The sequence below is a fragment of the Anopheles nili genome, chromosome 3, assembly GCF_943737925.1.
Source record: "Anopheles nili chromosome 3, idAnoNiliSN_F5_01, whole genome shotgun sequence".
Taxonomy (NCBI): Eukaryota; Metazoa; Arthropoda; class Insecta; order Diptera; family Culicidae; genus Anopheles; species Anopheles nili.
The window spans coordinates 29,035,394-29,058,277 of NC_071292.1; the positions used below are offsets into that span (position 1 = coordinate 29,035,394).

At 51.7% G+C, this 22,884-nt stretch overlaps 1 protein-coding gene across 1 annotated transcript in view; it reads left to right on the forward strand.

Moving 5' to 3' along the window:
- The first annotated feature begins 751 nt into the window (after positions 1 to 751).
- LOC128724006 (nucleolar protein 4) overlaps positions 752 to 22,884 on the forward strand; it is a 53,542-nt gene continuing 31,409 nt past the window's right edge. Inside the window, exons 1-5 of the mRNA XM_053817772.1 lie at positions 752 to 1,396; positions 2,174 to 2,327; positions 2,892 to 2,992; positions 3,078 to 3,203; positions 3,267 to 3,869. Coding sequence (XP_053673747.1) covers positions 752 to 1,396; positions 2,174 to 2,327; positions 2,892 to 2,992; positions 3,078 to 3,203; positions 3,267 to 3,869 — 1,629 coding nt within the window. The remainder of the gene's footprint in view (positions 1,397 to 2,173; positions 2,328 to 2,891; positions 2,993 to 3,077; positions 3,204 to 3,266; positions 3,870 to 22,884) is intronic.

Consider the following 22,884-nt stretch of genomic DNA (forward strand, 5'->3'; position numbering starts at 1 on the left):
GCGAGCGGGCAGGGATTTTTTTGGAAAGCGCGAAAAGACGCCCGGCCAAAACCGAATGTCCTTGCAGCGCCTTCCCAAAAACCGGACCCTTCGAGTCCTTTGCGATCCCGTTACCCGTTGATGCTTGACTGTTCCGCTTGCTCTCCCGTTCCGTCGTTCGTTGCTGACACTGCAAAGGAGGACACTGCGTTGCTCGTTTTCCCGCTACGGATATCCTTGTGAGACGTTCGAAGATCCTGTCAGGACGGACCGCGGAAGTTCAAGCACCGATCGAGTCGATCGGTTGGTCACAGTTTCCATTCTGGTGCCGTTGACTACGCAGCGAAGGCTCTTCGAGTGGCAACACATCCTTTAAATTTGACCGTTTTGTTGCTGTTTTTCGTTTTTGACTTTCTTTATTTTCACCAGACACTTTTTTCTTATCCCATTTTTTCGTGTTATGTTTGCCGTTTGTGTTGTGTGGGGTCTTTAGTAGTGAATTTTTGTTAATTTTGAACCGTGTGTAACTGGAGTGTTAGCAATTGTTACTGATCGTTTGGTTGTACATTTACTAACAATTCTTGTGCCTGTTAACCGGAGTGTGTAGCGTATTTTTCTTTTCTTTCCGTGATCTGTTGCGTTTGCTCTTTGCATGTGTTTTGGCATGCGATCGTTTGCTTAGTTTGTGTGTGTGTGAATGTATCGGTATTTCGCGAACCAAGGTTGCGGCATTAGATTGTTTGCGAGTCCTCGATAGGTTGCGTACGCCCCAATGGAACCTCTACCGGATTCGCAGACTTTGATTCGATCTTGCAACCTGCAACGGAAGGGACTTTCTCCGGCTAGCGAAAGTGTGGAAGGTGCGCCTCGCAAACGAAGGAGACACTCGTCCTCATCCAGCTCGTCAACGGACTCGTCCTTGGCCAAGGTTAGCCGGCTCACGGAGGACCTTCGCTACAGGGACCCATCGGACGTCGAGGACAGTTACGAGAACGATGATGACGGTGATGATGATGACGAGGACGAACCCGACGAGGTGGAGGACGAAGATGAGATCGAGGACGAACTCGAGGACGAAGACTCCAAGAAACTGTCCCACAGTCGCTCGCCATCGAAAATCCCCACGGAAGGCAACGAACCACGGCAGGACGTGGCCGGCAAACGAGTGCCCTACCGCGGTAGTGTGCGTGCATCAATACCCGTTGTTGGTGGGGGCGAGAAAAACGGCGAAAAATCCACGCCACTCGGAACAGCTGATTTGAATGCGCCACGGCAACATTCGGTGCTCCACCAACACCAGCAGCAACAGCAGCAGCAACAGCAGCAGCCGGCCAGCAACTGCGCGCACTATTACCAGCAGCAGCAGCAGCGTCACAAGCGCCCGAAATACGACTACACACGTGATCAGATGTTTGAAGTAAATAGACCGTTTTTCCGACCATCCATCCATCCAACCATCCATCCATCTATCCGTCCGCTGCATGCAAACGTCCGTTTTCCACCCACAAATGACTATTTGAGGTTTTTCCCAATCCAACGCGCTCTGTTGTTGCGCCATCTCTTTCTCACTATCGCTCACTCGTTCATTCCCTCTCTTTCTTGCACTCTCTTTCTCACGAGATTTTCCGCTCACCGGTTGGCAAGAAGCGCATTCTCTCCCACATCACGGCCTGCTGCGATGGGTATCTCTTTCCACGGGTGGCCTTCTATTTCGCTTCGGGGTTGCGTTTTTCTCGCTTTTCCTCGGAAAAACGAACGAACGGCTCGGGAGAACTGTCCTTTCCCGCACGCCGGTGCTGGGGTTGAGTGGCGCATTCAACAGTCGTTTAGTTTTTCCGACCCCCCCCCCCCTTCCTTCCCCTCCCACCCACTTCAGCCGGCCCTGCAATATTGCACAAATATTCGTTAAATTCATTCACTCCGTGATTCATTCATTCACTCCCGGTTTTGGCCGATGTGTTGCTACATTGCTTCTTGTGTTTTTTTTCTTCCTTTCTTTCCCTTTTATTCTTCTGCACTTTCTTTCTATTGCTCCATTATTTTATCTGGTACGTGTGTTTGTGTGTGCAACCGTGCTTGTGCTGTTGGTGTCCTACGCTCACGTACCCATCGTTGACGCGACGATCCTTGGCTTTGGCGGTTGCGACGACGACGACAACGACGACAACGACGATGGTGACGATGGGATGGGCAGATTTTCCAACCGTGGGTCATACGGACGTACGGCGACCGGGCGAAGACGAAAACGATTACGCTGAAGAAGCAGGCGCGCATCATCAAGACGTTGCGTGGGCTGGAGATGAACAATCCCGACAGCTCCAAGTTTCGCTTCTGGGTGAAGACGAAGGGTAAGGCTGATGTTTTTGCAGCGGGCCCCTGCGGAGAAAATGCAAATTAGCCCCATTTTAATAGCAAATCGAGGAAATGAAGCATCCTTGCAAAGGAGCGGGCGCCTGGAAGCGTTCGCAGGAAAACGAGGCTTTACGGTAGTGATGTAATGTTTTATATCATGGGGAAGGAATTCTCGCGTACAGCTTAGGACCCATCAAATTGTGATAATTCAAAAGGATTTGCTTGCACGCTTGTTTGAAACTTTATATTAATTAATGTGTTTTGAAAAGAATTCTAGGCCTTTTCGAAAAGGCTTCTTCTGCAAAAGATTTGTTACATGATCATGAAATCCTTCTTAAAGAATTCTTTCATTGAATTATAAAATAATACTGCTTTGAAGATAATAACTAAACTTTTAATTTATTGGATGGAGTACAAATAATCAAAACTGTCACTTTTTAGTGCCTAATAATCCTAAAAGTTTCGAAATATAATGTTTTACAGTCACGTATTATACAAATGATTGCAATATTTACTCTCTTTCATTTTAAAACCAACACCATTCGTGCTCTGTTGTGCAGGATTCACCACATCGAAGCCGGGAAATTTTCAGGACCTGTTTACCCACCATAATATCCTAGAAAACGACGGTTGCGTGCTGTTCGCCCCCAGCGGAGGCTTGGTAATGCATGAGCTCTATTAGCCCGTCAACTGGGCTACATACCAAAATAAAAACACACACACAACAATAAACGTATCCTTCACAGGAACCTGGCCAACCGTACAAGAAAGTCGCCGTGGTGGAGAACTTCTTCGACATCATCTACGGTGTGCACGTGTCGCTGGAAAGCCGAGCCACGAGACATGCCGGTCAGAAGCGCACCTATCGCACGGTACGAAAGCTGCGTCCACCGCAAAAGGACATTGTGTTGATCGGACGTTTGACTTTTTCGCAGATCACCGAAACGTACGCCTTCCTGCCGAGGGAAGCCGTCACCAAGTTCCTGTCGCTGTGCAGCCAATGCTCGAAGCTCACCACCAAAGTGTACTCGCCCAAGGCGGACCTCAAGGTACGATCCCGCGAGGACGATGCAAACGGCGACGATACACCGGCGAACAGTACGGTCTGTGAGCTGGCAAGGATATCCACGGCTCGTGGTGAGCTGGCGGAATCGAAAAGCGCCAGTGCCGCGAACCTCCGGTACTACGAGCTGCTGAGGAGTTTGTACGAAAACGGCAAGTCTAACGGGACGCGTAAGGACCCGACGTCCTGCGAAACGCTGAAACGCGCGTCTGGCGCTGAAGTGAAGCCGGAAAATGTGCGAATGTCGCGATCCCGGAGTGCCGCTAGTGCGGACGCCTCGTTGGCGTTTGGCGGTGTTCGTGGTGCAATGGTCGTTGGTGGCCAAAGTGCGAGTGATCGCGGTGGGTTTCGGGACAAAAGTGCGGTGGGGTTGAACAACAATTGCAATGAGAAAGTTGGCGAGGAAAAGCGAAAAGCGAAAGCCGACGGGACGAGACGAGACTTTGGGCTGGAGGAGGACGATGCGTTGAACATGGTGAGTCTTTTCTACTACTTCTACGGGTTTTTCACGATGCAACAGCTGTACAACCACTAGAAGAGGGACGTGCTTTGTTCACGCAAGCTGGCAGTTTGAATTGGTTTTATGACCAACGATAAAGAGATTGCTTATTTGTACTTTTTAACTGCTTACTTTAATATTGATGTAACGTAGATTTAATATGCAAATTGTACATAATTAACTAAACGATAACGACGATACAATTAAAGTTGGGTTTTTTCGATCATTTTGCATACATTTTTAATCATTATATAGGCATACAACAATTTCATAAATAAGCCACAAGAGATATTACATTTGGTTTAAGGCTATGGTAAAAATATTTAAGTTTCAATATAAATTATTTAGCTTACACTCTGTTTGTTTTTCCAAAACACAAAAGCATATTTCACCATTCATCATCTTTGTGCCTCTCAGTTGTGACATAGTTACGGTATTCGACCATTTTCCTTTTGCCTTCGCAATTACAACATGCCCATTTTGCTTACCAACACAACACGTCAATGTTTTATGGGGTTTTTTTTCTACCACGGTAAGACCTTTGACGTGACCCTTCCTAGCGGGTTAGTGTTCCGCGATCGGCACCAATACCACCGAGGTCACAACGGAAGGGTCAGAACAGGCCGCAGGTAGTTCCGGGCGCCTTGACACCGCCAATCACATTTGCCCTTTTTGTCCAAGACGCAAGGGCTCGTCGTGCTTGCAGGGCGGTACTCAAGTACGGTTTCATTTGGCGCCCTGCGAATGTTCACGTCCCGGACGGGTCACGGATTGGTGCCAATTAATGCGATTCCACAGGGGTCAGCTCGGGACGGGACGTAAATGTGGTGGCACTCAATGGCGGATCCGGATGGGACATTTGCCATACGTTTTTCCAAAGCGCGGACGTATGTGAGCAGTTTTCACGGGCAATTTGTGTGGTGTGGAAACGGATTCGATGTTTGTAAATTGCCCATTTCGGGGAGCTTTTATTGATTTCTTTTTTCATCGATTTACATGCATGCGAGTGGTCGATTTTAATCTATTTGTCGATGAAACAGAAAGGGCAATGGGGTGTGATTTGTGTCTATCTTTTTCGGTTGGCATTCAGAATTTTAGGATAATTTTTTACTCATTGCATCATATGCTACTCAACGTGATGTTTTATTTGATGATGCTGATGATGATACATTTATTTAGCTTATTTTAACCCATTAAGAGAGTGTTTTATATCATTTTTTCTAAACGTATCTGCAACAGGAACTCGCACTTTTCGAAATAACAAGAAACGTGTATCAATACCAATGGAATTTAATGTCCATCAAGCTTTTCCACAAGTTCAAGGTTCCTTTCGCATCCATTGCGCCATCATTACACCCGCCACGCTTATTAGCTTGATTTACTCGCATCAGAATAACGCATTTGCTTTAACATGGCATCCGTTTTCCCTTCACTGAAGGGTTATCTTACATCCTTTTAACTTTTTAAGCGTTACCCCCTTTTCGTTTCCCGTCGCACTTATTATCGCTCGTTCAATCGTTCCCCTGCAATTATTTGCAAATTTAATTCAGCTCAACCGCAACGGGAAGAGGTTCTCTCTCTCTCTCTCTCTCTCTCGGTCATTTAGCGTACACTCCCAGCGAAACGCTTCGAGTGACAACTTTCACCGGAACTACGCGATGCCGACATCGAATTGTGAGGGAAAATCCCCGTTCATCCCATCGCTCGCATTTCCACGGCCAGCCAAAAACCAGGACTCGCACGCCCCCAGGGAGAACGCAATAATGGGCGCAGGGGTCTCGCACGTGGCCACTGTGTGTTGAGTAGATTTTACTGCCAGTGCTACGGCCGCTTCAAGTGCCGACCGCCCGAAACCATCCGTCAGGCCTGTGACCGCGCGCGCGTAATGGCGCTAATGCGCTTTTTCTTACGCGCGCGCGCGCGCCTAACGCCAAAAAAAAGGGGTGCTGTTAGGTGGGAGTTAATTTTTTTCTCTCCTTCCTCTTCGACGTCGTTCACACCCCAGTGCGCGAACGGTTCGATTAAAACCCCCCCCCCACGAATGCTTGGCCGCATTCGCTGGAGCGAAACAGCAGCCCCCGGGTTTTTGGAACGGACCCCCGTCGGAACGATGGAGAACGTTGACGGTGGCCGCCTGTCAGTAGGCGACAACCGTCTCCATGGTGGCGCCAAGAGCAGTAGGAGTGGGGGTGGGGGAAATATTATGCTAACCACCCAACCCCACCCACCCACCGTGTCCTTGGGATCGTCGCTCTCCCTGCCAAAGGGGAGAGTTTTCCGGCCACCGGCTCGAGTACATAACCTTTTCGGTCGGAAGCCGTAGGAGAACACGGACATGGGGGGAAGCTTATGTCGCGCGGCTGTGGCGGTGGTGGCGAGAGCGTACAGGAAGTGATTCGACGCACATTCCCCGCAACCCGGCCCACCCTCGTGTAGCCTGCTTCCCGGGCCGGGCTAGGCGGTTCTATTTAGCGAGCGCTGCTATATACGGCCGCAAATCCTTGCGCCTTGAGTTTCGGTGGGGTGGAAGTAGTGGGGGGTGGGGAGGAAGGGTTGAGGAAAATCTCAAACTCGAACCACCCCACCCCTACCCCCACTACTTCCACCCTACAGGGTGGTTTTGCAGGTGGGTGGCAAAACCCGGAAACCGGTAGCTCTCACGGCCGGTTCGTTCTCGACAGTTTCTTGGGTGGTGCTTGGGTGGATGCTGTGGGTGTACGTGTGTGTGTGTGTGTGTGTGTGCAGCAAGACGAAGGAAAACTCGTCCCCTCTCCCACCCCACCCCCCTCCCGAAAGGAAACCGAGACCGGTCAACCAAGGAAAGGGAAAAAGGAGTAGAAATCGAAGCATTAGAAGCAGCAAACACCGAAGCATCCGAGCTCGAGGACGCCAAAGGGAAAGTGTGCAGAAAGGCCGGATTGAAAGGTTTTTCGGTTGATTTTCCCGCTCACTGCCCCCCACCCGTCCCCCCCCACCCTTTCCCGGGAGTCCGGGGAAAATTCTTTTACGAAAGCGCTTCTTTTCCGGGGTGGTTGGTTGGTTTTTGCCTTCGAAACCGTCGAGGCGTCGTTTCGGCAACCGAATATCCAACCGGTCGCTTGAGCTCAGTTCCCGGGCGCTTCCCCTTTTCCCGGGCGGCCATTCTCTTCCACCTCCACCGTGTTTTTTGGTGGTGGCAGCAGAAAAGAATAAAAAAAAACAATAATTTTTAAGTAATTTCGGCTCCCGGCGTTCGGCGGGAATCGATCGAGCCACAGGAAGCGTGATGGGTGGGTGGATTTGTGTTTTATTTTTCTTTCTTCTTCAGCTCATTCTCATCGGGAGCTGTCGGGAGTGGGAAAGTTTTCCACCGAAAAGGGGTTTTTTGGGAAGCCGTGAAGCGTGAGAATGAGCTGGCATTTCCGGGCTTGCCGAGTGAAGGACGGATGCCGTTTCTTTTTCTGTTTTGGTTTGCTTGTTATTAAGAGCATGCGTTTGACCACATCCGGGAAATTGCACGTATTGCAGGCGGACTGTTTGTTTTCTTTTTTTTTGGTCATTTTTCTGTGGCGTATTGAGGGCAGGGTTTTCTCCCTTTATTTTCCGGACATTACCCGTCCGAAAAAAAAGAGTTAGCGTTGGTTGGTGGGGGTTTCTTTTTTTTTTAACTCGACGCTCTCGGGATCGCTCTAAAGCGCCGCGCTTCGCTTCTTAAAGTGCGACCATAAATTATACTCAACCATCCAGCAAAGAGGACCGCTATAGAGAGAGAGAGAACGAAAAATGGCGGCAACAAAAAAAAAACTCCCACCCCTAGAGTCCTTCGGGACGGTCGCCATTTCGCTCCGAACCGTCGGGGACGGTCGCTAATGAAAAATATTTCCGTTATCGCTTCCCTACCCGTGCTGCCGGGCTATTGATTTTCCACCCATCCACGGCCCTTCAGGGTTTTCCTGCAGCTTTTGTCTTTGGCGTTTGCAGGGACTCTTTAATGGGGGGAGTACCCTTGGCCAGGAGACAAGCAAGACGACACGCTTCGGAGCCGAAAAGTTGCTTCATATTCTTCCTGCCAGCGTCAGATCGGTACGGTACCCGGGTGCTGGCTGGCTGGAGAGGGAGGATTTTCTTCTCCCAAATGGGGAAGACATCCCCCCACCCCCCTTCTCACCGGAACGAGCTGAAAATGAAGATCCGCTGGGAAGGACGCCTTCGAAAGGGCGTGTTCCGTTGACGAAGGCGGTGGTGGTGTTCTTTCGTCTTTTCTTTCACTTTTTTCTTCCCACCCATTCCCTATTGCTTAGCTATGCTGGTTGCCCTTCTTTTCTCGGTTGGCTTGCGTCCTGGTCCATTTTCCGCCACCCCCCCGCGAGACCGGCATCCAACCGGCAGGATGTCTTTGCGTTTGTCCACCCATCGTTCCAGGAGAGGTTTTTTTTCCAGCCCACCTCCATCCGTGCCTGGCAGCTTGCTGTCCGACCGTCCCGGCCCATTAAAAGAGGGAATATTTCCTTCGTTTCTTTGCCACCACCACCACCACAACCCCTCCCACAGGGTCGCAGGGCGAACGAAAGGGAAACCAACCAACGGAGTAACGGTGCAAACGGGGGCAAACGGTGATAAAGCAAACGCACGGGACGGGCACGGGGCGCTGGAAATGAGCCCGACAGGGGAAAAGGAAAAGAAAAAGAAAATGTGAAGAAAATGGAAAAAAGACCACCACCACCATCACCGAGGAAGCAAAAACCGCAAGAGGATTCTGGAAACCGTTGGTCCGGTTCCGGTGCGCCCGTAAAAACGGTTCCCGCACCGAAAACGCTCGAAGACGAGACGCACCCCGGTCCACGGTTGTCGGGCACTTTTGGCACAGGTGCCTGGGTTGTGGGGGTGGATAAAGGGAGGGCAAATCGGGGGCAACTCCCTGCCTTGCTGCCTGCCTTCCGATGCCACCCCGATGGGTTTTGCTGCTGCTGCTGCCGTGAAGTATGTGCCGTCCCTTTTAAATGACCGTCTTGGAGACGGCGGGGGGAGGGTAGATAGGGTGGGAGGAGGGGGGGGGGAAAGGGGTTGGAAGGCATTAGAACATGCATCTCATCGTGTCTCTCTCGGAGCGTCCGTCCACCCACCCACACCATCCGGGTTGCCCTTTTACCGGCGCATCACAAAGCCAAAGGGTCGACCCGCGCTGGCTGGCTGGCTGACCACTCCAAGGACGAAAAGGGGCTGGGAGGTACGGGTGGACCACGGGTAAGGATCACATTTTCCGGAGAAAATCCCTCCCCCACCCACCCGAGCACCCGAGTGGCCGGGGGGGAGACTGTGGGTGTATGCTCACCCACAAACTCCTTAATCTTAAGCAGTCTTCTGTTTCCTTGAAAGCCCTCACTCCAGCAGGACTCCTGGCCCGTTCATGCGTCTTGGAATGTTTGATCCCGTGGCCCCCCCCGGGGGGAGCTGGGTGGGGTGTGTGATGAGGGAGTGGTACACATCCGGAGCCGGACTTTCATCCCCGGTCCCGAAGATGCACCCCGAAGATGGGGTGGTGTTTCATCGGTTCGAAAACCACCCACTTCGGTCGACCGCACGAAAACCCCTCGGCGAATTCCCTCCTCAGTCTCGGTTGTGAAGGAATTGTATGTGTGCTCGCGTGTGTGTGTGCTCTTTCTCTCGCTTTTCTTATTGATGTTTCTCCTGCACGACCTGCAGTGGGTGGGTTTTGGGAGGGATTTCGGGAGCTCAGATGGTGGTCAGATTGCTGTGCCGTCGCCCGGACACGGGCTGGGTAATGTATCCTTGTCCACGCGCACAAAACCCCCATCGGTGTGTGTGTGCCTCTGCAGAAGCACCGACCAAAATGCCTCCCACTACCAGGCTCCAGGAATGGGGTTGGGCTTCTGCAGTGTTGGCAGCGGGTTCCCGATCCTGATCCCGAACCCAAGCTAGCCACCCACAAAACTGACCCTTCGGAAGGGTGCAGCCTAGTTCTGGCACACACACACACACACCCTCACACCCACACAAAAGGGCTGGAGCGATGGGGAGGAGTCTACGTTGCGAGTTGGTCCCCCTTTTTTGGCCGGTGGGTGGCCAAGGATGGCTCCTTTCGATTACATTCTTTCGAAGGTCCTCGATTCGGAGGGTTTCCCTGTTTTCTTTTCTTTTTTTTTGTTTGTTTGAGCTCAACATCCAGTTCTCCATCCCTCGGTGGTGCCATCTCGCTCACTCTTCCGGTGGTTCTGGACACGGGTGGACTTTAGCAGGACACATGTCATCGATGTCGCCACCATCGCCATCCTCCCGACCGAGGTCTTATTATATAAATGATTTTCTAAGAAACCAAAACTTTCCACCCAGGACCAAAAGACGCCAGGACGACGCGAAGACATCCCTGCGGCTGACAGGGATGCGAATGGAATGGCGCACCACCGGTAGCACCGGAAAGCAAACGACGTCCTGGCCGACGACCCGTCGCGACGCGGGTCAGAGTGGAAAGTGGGAGATATATCCTTGAGCGAGTGTCTCGGAATCCTTGAGCCAAGGATCGGGTCCAAGGATCAACTGGCGAGGGTTTCGGTGCCCAGGCACGGTGGCATCAGGTTGCTAGATGGGACGACTTTCCTGCAAATAACACCCGATGGCTCGATGGGAGAAAAACGAAAGAACGCTGCGGGAAAATGTGACAGAACCCGGAACACCCCGGCAACGTTTGGGGTTGCCTCTAAATGGCGACGCTCGCAGCGAAGACGAAGATTTTCGAAAGGCCTTTTCCGACCCGGACTTTCCCCCGCCGAAGCGGTTCGTTCTATGGAGGTTTTGGGGGTTAGAAAAATTGGATGCGAAATCGGTAAACCCTGGCCAAATGTAAATCGAAGCCCTCGTAGTGGGATCGGTGAGGCTTTGGGATTGTCTCCGCTGCCGATCGTAATAGTGACCATCGGAAGGTTGTTTACTATCAATTTGTACCTATTTTGGCCTCACCTCGTGTGTGCGTGTGTGTGTGTGTGCGGGGGTGCATTTTTCCTGTTTTTTTTTTGTGTGTGTGGATTTTCACGTCATTACGGAGGATGGTTTTTTTTTCGTTATTTGGTCCTGATCGAAAGGAACGTCCGAAACCGATTGGTTAGTTGGTGGGAAATATCGACCTTTCATTTACGATGGATGTCAACGTACTAGTTGGTTCTGTGAAGGATGAATTCACAAATAATTTGTAGGCTTCTTTTATATGCTTTTAATTTTGATTTACGTGGAAAAACCTCCGCAGGCTCATGTTCATACATTGAACGTAAGGATACATAATGCACACGAGTTGACGAGCAGCTTAATCTTGTTGCCAAAGGTTTGTGGTAAATGAAATGAGTATAATTCAATAAGACGTACTCCAGCGTAATCATGCAAGGTATGCACTTGAAATCGATTTGCAATCTTAAGGCCTTCGCTCTTAAGGCACTCCCATTCATCGCTGATCGGCTCAGGGGTCGTATGAAATAAATCGCACGAGCAGCACTTTCGAGTGCATAATATTCGTTTCGTTTGCTACCATCTTCCATCGAACAGCGCCTCTTTCCACACCAAATAACGAAAACTAAACGTGTGTTCTTTCGAGAGCACACCAGCAACCGCGACAGTAAAAAGAAAAAGCAGGAAATATTACACCCCCTAAAATAACGTCACAAAAGTGTTTCGCATCGGCTCGGGAAAAAGATCCCTTTGCGTTACCATGGCAACCGTTGCAACGAAGCCGAAGAAAATATGATTATGATTCGATGAGCGTGGTGGGGCTACTCTCGTTTAATCTCCACACCACACCACACCAGTCGAGGGAAGCGAAAGGAAACACTTTGCATGCTTTGCGCAAAGGTTACCGGTTATCCTTCCCTTGCTGTGCTCTCTGGCGAGGGCAACATTCTTGGGGCAAGTTTGCAGGGTTTCTTTGCAAACTCCAGCCCATCTTCGTCCTTGTGCATGACGCCAGGCGAAACGGACTGAAGCAAGCGAGCTAAAGGATTTCCGATGCGTGGCTAACCTCGACGGGAAGATGCGAAAATTAAGGAATGCCGCACGGGCACGGAAAGAAAATGCTTCTGGCCACCCTCGCACGCCGATCCGATTTGTTGTGACGGCCCGATGACGTTCCGCTCGACCGGCGGCCACTTGAACCCCACTTCGGTGGTTCCTTTTGGGGTGGCACACCTCAAGACGGGGCAAACGGTCGAGCGTCTGGGAAATTTGAAGAAATCGCTCAACCGTTGCACTGGCAAAGTTTTCCTGCATGTCGTTGCGGCGTGCGGCAACGGTGACGGGAGTTTCGAGAATAATTGAAATTGCTGCCGGAGACGACCGATTCCACGCGGTGCAGAGTGCAAATTTTCGTGGAAATGGGTGGGAAAAGCGAAAGAAGACGCCCGCACGAAAGGACCGTCTACTTTCGGGTGGGTAAAGTTAAAGGATTTCAGGAGTCGGGAGGCTGCTCGGAAGGATATGCGGTGGGTACCATATGCCCGCTCGAAATGGAGCGTCTTTTTTGGTGGGGGTTGGTACAAGAATGGTTCACTAAAAAATGGCGCTCCTTTTTCGGGTAAGCTATTTGTGAGTGGAGCGTTTTTCTCATTATTCGCTGTGGTTACAGAGAACTATAAAATTGATTTTTCCTACAGCTAAAACACTCAAATAAAGTGGCGAAAAGAAAAAGAACAAGGACTGTGACATCAAACAGATTATTTATTCTTGAGAATCTGCTAAACACGCTTGTATGCTTTCCCAAAAATTGGCAATTTATCGTCATTGATTGAAATTTAGTTCTTGCTGCATGTAAAATACATATAACAATTTAAAGAAATAACTATGAAATCATTGAACAAGCTTAAGATTAAAAATTAAACCTAAAGCTTCTGCTTTTAATTCTTTCTTGGCTCCATGATTGAGTTCATTCTCGGAATCCTCGCATGTTTTTCACTCTGTGTAGTAAAATTTATTTTAAATCCCTTCACGTGTAATGTAATATTGCACTGCTCTAAATTATCCATCCCAAAATGCGGGATTAATTCGTGCGAATCTCGACGAATCTGTTAAACAATTTCGCTCCTTCCGTCGAGCCACTGGCCATGGGAGATATGCGTTGGAAAGAGAGAGAGAGAGAGAGAGAGAGAGAGAGAGAGAGAGAATTGGAAAATTTTAATCTACAGTCAATCGTAGGCAGTTGCATTTCCACCCAACAAACCCTCTCCCCGCCATTCGACTGTTGTGGCGAGGAAATTATCCTTCCGTCTTGTGCCGGCCCTTTCTCGGTCCCTTTGCCAGACCCAACCCAAGCGGTGCCCAAGCCTTGGAAGCTGAATTCCTGACGCACGAACACACACACACACGCACGCACGAGTCCGTGCAATACATGGGACCCTTCAGGGTTTCGATTGCACCCTGCACGCATGGTTGCATGGCGTATTGCGCATGGGTGCACTTGGACGGAGCTAATGAGATGCGTCGTTTTGTTTATGCACTCCCATTCCCCGGCCAGGGGGTGTGGGTGTGGGTTGTGCCAAGGTGCCACCGCTAATGTTCAACATCCCTCGCTCTGCCGGTCGGTTTCCTTGCCTTTTCCGCACTCGGCGAAGGCCGACGCTGGAGAATGGGGGCCATCAAGACGCACGATCGATAAGGAGCGAAGAATTTAATTTGGACGGCAGGATGGTGGTGGGATGCCCCCAAGGGGGTAGGGGTTGGAGGAGGACTCACAATACCCTCCAAGATGGTGGGGATCGAGCCGTGAAGAAAGCGGTCGGTCGGCGAGCCGAGAAGCGCCAGGAAACAAAGGCAATTAGCAGCGGGCTTCTGCCGACGCACGAACGCACGATAATGAGGAGCACAAGCGTTGCGAGGGTGGGGGCGTCTGAAGAGTGAGCGGGAAAGTCAGTGCTGGAAAAACACAGCCTCCGCCTCGTTGGGTGGGAGCTGACCGAAAACCGGTCCCGGACGGTGCGCTAGTGCGTTGTGCCGCTGGTCAGGGAAGAAAAATCGATCGGACTTCGAAGAGACCCGGGTCCTGGGTGTTTAAGCGCCCTTTTCTTACCACCCCCAGGGGGGGGGTGAGTGAGAAAGCTAAGACGATTGAGCAAATCCACCACCCAAGGCTGGTCAGCGTCTTCGAGAACGACCCGATACGGTCGCCTTCGGTCGCTCGGCCAATCTTGAGCGTTCTTTGAGGGGGAAGATCCGGAATAGGCGGGCCCAGAAGGGTGCAGAGCGGGGGAAGGGGGGACGAGGGAGGGGATCTGCTTGGGTCATCCTCCGAGGGGTTGACTGGAGTGGGAAATCTTAAGGAAATGTTGGAGTGTTTTCTTAAAACAGCACCAACCACCAGGACCCCGGGAACGGTCATTCGGTTGGCTGGCGAGCCAGATTGCATCTCTCGTATCCTGTACGTGTGCGCGTGTATGTGTGTATGTGTGTGGGAGGGTTGAAGAGTGGGTGGTTTGTACGACCACTCGTTCGCTTTCCCACCCACACGTTGCCACACCACCAGCGTTCACATATCCCAGCGAGGACGTACATAAGTGCGTGTGAGGACGACGGCGTCGACGAAGGACGAAGGATAGAAGCGAAGGACTTGCCAGAGGGCCAGCTTCATCTGGACGAGGGCCGGATTTGTGGACGACCTTTTTTTATTTTGTTTCATTTGGCAGGGGAGGTTTGCTCTACAATCAACCGAATTAAAACACTTACTTGCGTCTGGCTTGCGATTGCGATTTTTGCTTAGGCAGCGCAGCCGGCGAGGTACGAATTATGGCGCCCTTTTTTCGGTGCACTTTTCCGTGGAGCTGGAAAATGGCGGGTGGCGAGTTTTGGAAACGATTTTTAACGAGTTCTTTTACTGCTGGATTGGGATGGGTTGCTTCAAGGCGTTGTGTAAATTAGAATCGATTCATTTCAAAAATACTTATGTATCCGATGGAAGTGAATTTAAATCAGTATTGGATTTATTTCACTCGTCAAATTTGCTAATGGGAACTTTCACTTAAATTATCCAAAAGTTGATGATTATTCTATTTAATTCTCTGAAATCTGGAGGAATTAGCCGCTCTAGATTCAATTGCCATACTGATTTGTTTTGTGAACCAACTTTTGATAGCTTTACAAAGGCTTGTTATGCTTTAAACTGTATCATAAATCCAGAAATGATGAAGAAAATAGCGAATGAGCCGCATTACATATGCTTCCTATCATCCATTTCTCCTGCACCCATTCAAATTGCAACCCGTACACTCTTGACCGCTGGATGGGCATCTTATGAGCATCTTTTTATTGCGCATTTCCGACATGCGTGCGGACCGCTGCTTCCAAGATTGCACCCCACTTAAATTATCGCCTCCTTTCGATCAAGGACAAAGCAACCCGCCCATGCAAGTGGCCAGTCGCTTCCGAGTACCACTCCGCAGGATTTGCCGAGAACAAGCTAACGAGTACGAATGGATGCCCGCTCGGTCCGGCCAAGAAACGCCCGAGAGCTGAGAAAAGAACCCCGCACAACTGCAGGCGGAAGGGTGACTTGGTGATGTTGCAACTCTCCTCGAGACGACTCCTAATGACCAGAAACAACTCCGGACTCTGGGGCCCCTTCGAGAAAATGCTCAACGTTTCACTTATCGTCGTTTCAATAACGCACCGCACGGCCCATACCTGGGTAGCGTGTGCCTGAATCGATGGTAAAGGTTTTCCTTTGCTTTTTCTTTGGAGTAGACTCCTTGGAAGCAACCCCCACCCACCAGAAGACGACCGGCATTAAGAAAGGTCAGTGGAGACGCGATAGTAGATTTTGCCGTGAGGGGTTTGTAAACGTCTTCGCCGAAAGGTCGCACTAATTCGCTGTCCCTTCAGAGGCACGCGGACACGTCACATCATGTATGCATGTGTCGATACACGAAACCGGAACCGGAAGTCGCTCGATGGGTTGACTTTAGTGTAGTGCCGGGTGGACGCTAATGGTTGGCTAAAACCTGTCAACGGGAGGCTGAAATTCGAACACGATGACACGACACAGTAGGCGCGTGAAATGCCGCTGTCACGCGGGATGATATTGAGTGATCGATCGATTGACCGTGGTTTTGGTTGCCTTGGTAACGGGATATGACATATGCGTTGCAGCTTTTTTGCAGGGGATGCACTTTTCAAACATATTTACCGAGGCGTCGTGCTCCATTTCCCTGGCACTTTTGAATCGAATTTTTCCGTCGTTCGAGTAAGCTATCGATGACGTTCGTCGTTTGCGTGTGTAAGGAATTTACTCGACGCGACAAGCGCCCATCGCAAAGACAATTGCAGTCTGATGAGCGCGTGCAATCAGTGCATCGTATTGTGCAGCTCGCTGGGTTTTCTGTTTCGAAAACAAATAAAATCAAAGAAAAACCCGTCAACGCACCCTTCGCGCTCGTGGCATTGATTTAATGAACCAAAGAGAGCAAAGGTAACCCGCCCAGACGGTCGGATCGCATTTCCCGGCACCTTTAAAGGACCAACCCGAGTTAGCTCCATTGAGCTGCGCCAATAAAACGCACCCAACCGAAGGCGGCTCGAACGAAAAATGGCCAGACAAACAAAACAAAAACCGTGCGCCCAATCGTTTTCCAATTTTGCGCCACGCAAACTGCAAGGACGGCGTTCGAGTGGCCCGGAAATTGCATCCCTTAGCGGCAACACACCAGGATGCACTTTTCGAGCTCTCGCCCATGGCACGGTGCATGGGTTCGCGCTCGATTTTTGGTCACCGCTCACGAGGGTTGAATCCTTTTGCCCGGGGATCCTCGTCGGAGCTGGGATTTTTCACGTCCGTGTGCGAAGGACGAAACGTTGCCTCCCTCGTGGCTCGTGGTGTGATAAATTGGACTTTACTTGCACATGCCGAAAGGGGACCGGAGGGTTTGGAGATGTGAAAAAGTAATCGTCCCCTCGCCTTCTCCCCTCTGATCAACCTCCCTGTACCCGTACTGAGGCCCGGTCTCCGGACGACCGGTGGAACCAAAACAAGGGGTTTGACTCCACGATCCACGAGATGCAATCGGAAAATCAGGGGTGCATTTTTAAAAAGCGCCACCCTCGGCGGACAACCAAGTGCGTTTATGGTTGGGGTGGCGGTGCAGTGGGAGGAAGTGCGTGGGAGGCAGGGATTCTTTTTGCTTCTCTCTCTTCGAACCCTTCGCACAGGCATCGTACGCATCGTTCGCGTGAAGGGTGATTTGGGTGCTGGAAACGGCATCCCGGGGGGTCACCCACCAGCCACCCTTTGGCGCATCATCTTCCCCTTCCCCCCTACGCACCCACCCCACTCTCCTCCCCATCCCTTTGACGCGCCGCGTTGTGGTGACGCTGATGCGCAATGGCATCGCTATGCTGGTGCACCACGATGCACCCCCTTCCGCGCGGGGGTGGTTTCGAAAAGGGGTCCGCGGGGCCTGCGGAAACGGGACGGGGCGCAACGGCGAACATAAAATTTCATTTACCACGTTTTGTTTATCACTCACGTCGGCCAAAAGGGACACCGTCGGTTCGGGGTCCGTGAGAGGGGGGGGGGGAAGGGGAGTGCAGTGCAGCGAGAATTAATGGCGGAACTTATGCCTCTACACACACACACACACACACACACAGGCACACAGACACCCAGTGAAGGGGTGCAACAAAACTGGGTGTTCGAAATGGACAAAACCCACCCCCCATTTTCCACCAGGGGTTTCGTGGGGAAGGAGGTGGGGGCGGGGGGTGAATGACGTTCCCTCCCCCCCCCCCCAGGGGAAGGGGTGGAAATCCGGTTCTGACCGTGTCCGGGCGCCGGTTTTGTAAGCCACCCAATGGGAGGCAATATTGCGACAACGCACACGGACACTCACACACAAACACAGGGACACCGTCCGTCATGTACCTCTCGGCGCACACAAGCGCACGTTTGAGTGGGTGGGTGGGTGGGGTGGTTTTAGAGGGTAGCTTCTTCGGGACTGTGGGTTTGGGTGGTGGATGGTGGCCCGTCTTGAACGCAAGATGCAGCATCGTCTTCCGGGTGTGGGTGGACCCGATCCGGTGGGTGGCTCCAATCCCGTTAGCCACCCTACCAACACACACACACACGGGTGCTCATGTACTGAACGGGGGGGTGGGTAACCACCCTTGCGATGGGGGTGGCATCCTCGGCCCTCGGTTCCGGTCGCCGGTCGTTGGAAAGTAGTGCCAGGCCTATATGCCTCCTATGTGGCCGTATGAACACCCACATACACACACCCACACACGTAGCCGATCTCGACATCCCAAGCCGAAGACGCTGGCTGCATTCACCCAGCCACCCCACTCGGGGGCCACGATCTCATCCCAACGGGTGCCGAGAGAGAGAGACCCACCCCCAGGCTGCCCAGGCGCCCAGGCAGTCTTATTAAACAACTTCCCCCCTTTATTAGGGCGGCAACGACCGGAGACTCGGAGTTATGGGTGGAGGAGGGGAGTGGCCACGAAGGGAGGGGGGAGGAGAGGGTGGCCCCGGGAGCCTCGGGGTGTGTTTCGATTCCGAAAAGGGAGACAAACTGCTACCGATGCGACGACGGCCGGGCCCACCCCAAACCCACCGAGCTCATGGTGATTCGGTGGGGGGTGGGGGTGGGTGGGGGTGGGTGGGAGTGGGTGGTGTATGTGTGCTTCACCCATGTATGTGCGTGTGTGTGTGGAACGGAGAACATCGGCCCGGTGAAAAGGGGGTTCTCGTTCGGTTCCCCGATCCAAGAACGGGACGGAACTGGCCGCCATACGTGGAGTCGTGTGTCGGGTGTGTGTGTGTGGGTGTGGGTGGGTGGGTTTCGCTTCTTGAAGAACATTTTCTTAATAATAAATCATAGGCACATAAGGTTGTTAAACAATCTTCGGAGAAGTTGTGTTTGAATTTTGTCTTACCTTGTTTGCCACCCTCTTTTCCGCTTTCTACCCACCCCCACCGATTTCCCCCCACCCCCTCGTTGCGTTCCTTTTTGGACCGGTGGCGAAGGGCGACCGTTCGATCCCGGGGAAGGCAAGGAGCCAAGGACGCCGAAAGGAAAATGCCGAACGCAAGGTAGCCAATCCCTGGTGAGTCTGGGAAATAAATTTCGCCAGTCGAAAGCTTTTGCGCGCACCAACTGCGCCCCGTTTCGCAGCTCGAACCCTCCAAGGCTCGAAAAGGGTTTTGTGCCGTTTTCGTTTTTCCCGGTCCCAATTTTCCCCCCCAGAACGCGGGTCCTTCGGCAAGAACGGGGGTAAGAAGCACCAGCAGCAGCAGCACCCGGGAAGGAGTTTTTCGACAAAAATTGGTAAAAGCCGCCGGCACACACACACACCCGGGGGGTGGGGAGGGGGGTAGGGGTGCACAGAGAGGGAGACAAAAAAAAAGAGAGAGAATACGCCGGAAGAGGGCGGCCACGGGCCAACTCACACCCATCGAAGCGATTTCTCGACCGATCCACGCTTTTTCCGATAGCGAAGAAGGCCAGAGGTGGGTGGTGGTGGAGAAAAAAAACCCACCCACACACACACAACGGGATGCTGTGTTTTAGCGGCGGGTAAGGAGAGAAAAGGGGTGGGGTGGAGGGTAAAAAAATATCCTTTTCAACTGTTTTAATCTCCAGACTGCGGCAAACCCGGTTTTGGCCCCGTCCGATCCGGTGGCAGCGCGGACTCGACCACATCCCAACCGTTACGTCGGAGTGGCGGGTTTTTTTGTGAGTGTGTGTGTGTGTGCTTGTGTGTGTGTGTGTGTGTGTGTGTGTTTGGCTTCGCTTTCCTTCCTTCCGTTAAGGGTTGCGCTTCGCCACCCTACGCGGTGGGTTCGGGCAAGTAAAAACCCCGAGTGCCGAGGATGGGAATGGGAAATTATATCTGCCACCACCACCCATCGCCACCACCACCGTCAGGCGCTAATGTGCATGGTCGGGAAAGCGATGGAACGGGGTTTGAACGGGGGGTGGACGAAACGGGTAAAAATCCAACCCGCAAGCCCGCCTGGAAATAAGGGTGAAAAGATGAACCCTTTCCGGTGGCGTGGGTTCGGCTCTTTTATTATGCCCTTTTTTTCTTCTTCTTCCTCTTCTTCTCCTCCTACCACCCTTCGCTACCGCTACCCGTCCTTCCCGTCGTCCCGATCCACGTGGCTGCAAGGAGCGATCCTTTTCGGGCCGGTTCCGACACGGAATGGAACCGCTCGTATCCGGGGAAAAAAATATTGAACGGGGCGAGAAAACCCAGGTCTGGACCCGGTGGAGGTGAAGCGCCAGGAGGTGGTAAAAAAAGCAAGCACTGACGAAAACACCACCACCCACCCCCGCTAAACGGTGGCGTGAGGGGCGGAATGTAGGAATGAAGGCACAGAGGGTGGAGAAAGGAGAGAAAAAAAAAGTACGCGCGCGAGCTAAGGTTTGGATCGAAGGGAAAGAGTTTTTCCTCGGTTTCCGGGCCCGGGTCCGGGTTCCCGGTTTTCCGCGCTGCTCACCAGGCCGGACAGGGGGTGGGAGAGAGGGAAGGAGGGTGGGAGGAGGGGGGTTGGTTGGAAAGGGGCAGGGGGACATTTTTATTTTTATCAAAGTGGAAAAACCTCTTCCGTCCAAACCCGTGTGGATGGGGGAGGCGAATCGGTTTTTTTCTTCTCTTCTTTCTCTCTCTCTCTCCCTTTCACTCGCTTGCTAAAGCCTTCACGAGCGTAGGAAAGGACGTGGAACGCGGGGGAGTGGAATATGAGCGAGGGAAACCCAGTGAGCAAAAAAAAAGGAGTAGCGAAAACCTTCCATCGCAACGGGGTCCCTTTTCGCCCGGAAGAAAAAGTCTTTCACCTCTTTCCACGTGGTGCCTCCTTGGAGGTGGGTGGGTTGTTGAGTGGGTGGTTGGGTGGTTAGGTGGGATGGTGCACAGTGGAGTGCCGATTTTCGAACACATTTCGCGCCCGAGCAGAAATTAAAGCGGCAGGATGCGAAATGGGGCTGATTAGAAATGGAAATGTGGGCAGGAAAATTCCTACTTATAATTGGAACTGTTCCACACTCGTGTGCTATCGCTTGCATTAGTTGAGCGAAAGTTATTGCCACGGGTATAGTTTTTGCTTGCAAAATCCAAGCAACCCGGCACAATGGCTGGGCCAGTTGACAGCTGTCATTTTTATGCTGGGGATTTTCTGAGCATTGGAGTAAAATTATCGAATAATTGTCGAAATCAAGCAATATAAATTGAATTTTTCTAAAAAAATATGCACTCAGCAATCTCCGCAATGGTTGTTTTGTTGTGCTGCTTTACTAAGTAATTTTCAGCTAGATAAATGGAAGAGTAAATATTCCATCTGATTAATCGTTTTTCGCTTTAAAAACATCAACAACAGGTGTCTTGCTTTTGAAACGCGCACTTTAAATCGTATTTATCATCCGTCCCGCAACGACAATAACAACAACGGTCTAGTTACGAAGGTGAATAATGTAACGGATTTGCGTGTGCCGGCCGACGGCTCCACCTGCAAGCCGGTCCGTTACTGTATTTATAAAATTTCGTCCAGCCCGCCGATTCCGGGAGCAGGGACGTATTTTTTTTTCGTCCCCCTAGCCACAGCAGCGAGAACCAGAATGAAGGGAAGAAAAAAAAAACACACACATCCCAGCCCTTAGCGGGTCCCTTCCGGGGGACGAATTTTCCGAACGCTCGTCTACGCCGCCCGGACAGTAAGCGGGTCCTGCCGGTGCGCTGGTTCCGTCGCGGCAGCGTTCCCGGGGCACGGTGAAACCTTTTTAGACAATTAAATAAATTAAAATAAAGGATACCAGCGCCAACCCCGCCATCGATCGACGGGCCGGTGAGGGGAAAAATACGCGTGAAGCGGTCGGGAAAGGTCGGAGGAAAAAGGTTTCCCTCCCACTCGCGCGCATTTTCCGCCCTTTTTCTCGACCCCAGGACCCAGGGTTTTCCCCGACTTCATTTTGGACGGGCGATGAGCTCGGCGAAGCGAACGGAGTGCGCTGCGGTTCCAAGGAGGAATGTCGCTTTTTCCAGTTCGGGTGTTTCGTCCTCTGTGTCCTGCGTGTCTGTGTGTGTGTAGCTACGGGTGCGCGTCTTTTTTTCCCTCCGTTCATTTTGTACTCCGTGCTCGAATGGGTTTTACGGGCTCGGCTCTCGTCCTCGACGCTCGGGGCACAAGATAGCGACGCGGCACGGAAAAATTGGGCCCCACCCATTGACCACCGCGTCCTGGGCGGATGTTTTATCAAGCCTCACCCCGCACCGACTCACCCACGTCCTGAGCTTCACCCAACGGGGCTCGGTTCAGAACGGACGAACGGAACCGCTCCATGCGAGCTGCTTGACGAATTAAAAACCGGCTCGTCCGAGGGTCCAAAGTTGGAGGATTTCCCGACGTTCTACCTTTCACTCCTACACACACACACATACACCTCAGGCGGGATTTCTTTTTAAATCCCCCCGAAAATAAGCCCGATAAGAAGTAGAGTGGGTGATAATGTTCGTCCGTTCTCCTGACGTTGGGTCGTTGGCTTACGGTTGGGAAAAGGTTTTTACTCCACCACGCCGACCGATAGCCCACGATTCTTGCCACCGAGCGTGTGGTGAGTGAAATTTGGTATTAAAAATGTGGCAACCCACGAACGACCGAACAACGCGCCAATTGCCAACCGAGCGCACCGTTGGTGGTGGAATATTTCACGGTGACTAAATGGAGACGATTTGGCAAAAAAAAACACATTAAAAAAAATGTAGAAACACCCGACAGGAACGAAAATATGAAATTTTATTAGAGCATCCAGTGGGGGGGAGGGTATTTTTTCTTTCCATCCTTCATCCTCAAGCACTGTACTTATGTTCGAGTTCTCGGCACACACAGAAAAATAAAACTACGAAAGCGAAGGGCCATCATATCGTCGAAACAAACGCTGTTCACTCGCACTACTCGATCCTAGCCGCGGTAATGCAGCCAAGGTATGCTAGAATTCAGTGTCTGTCACATGATTTTTCTGCCTTGTTTTTTATTTCC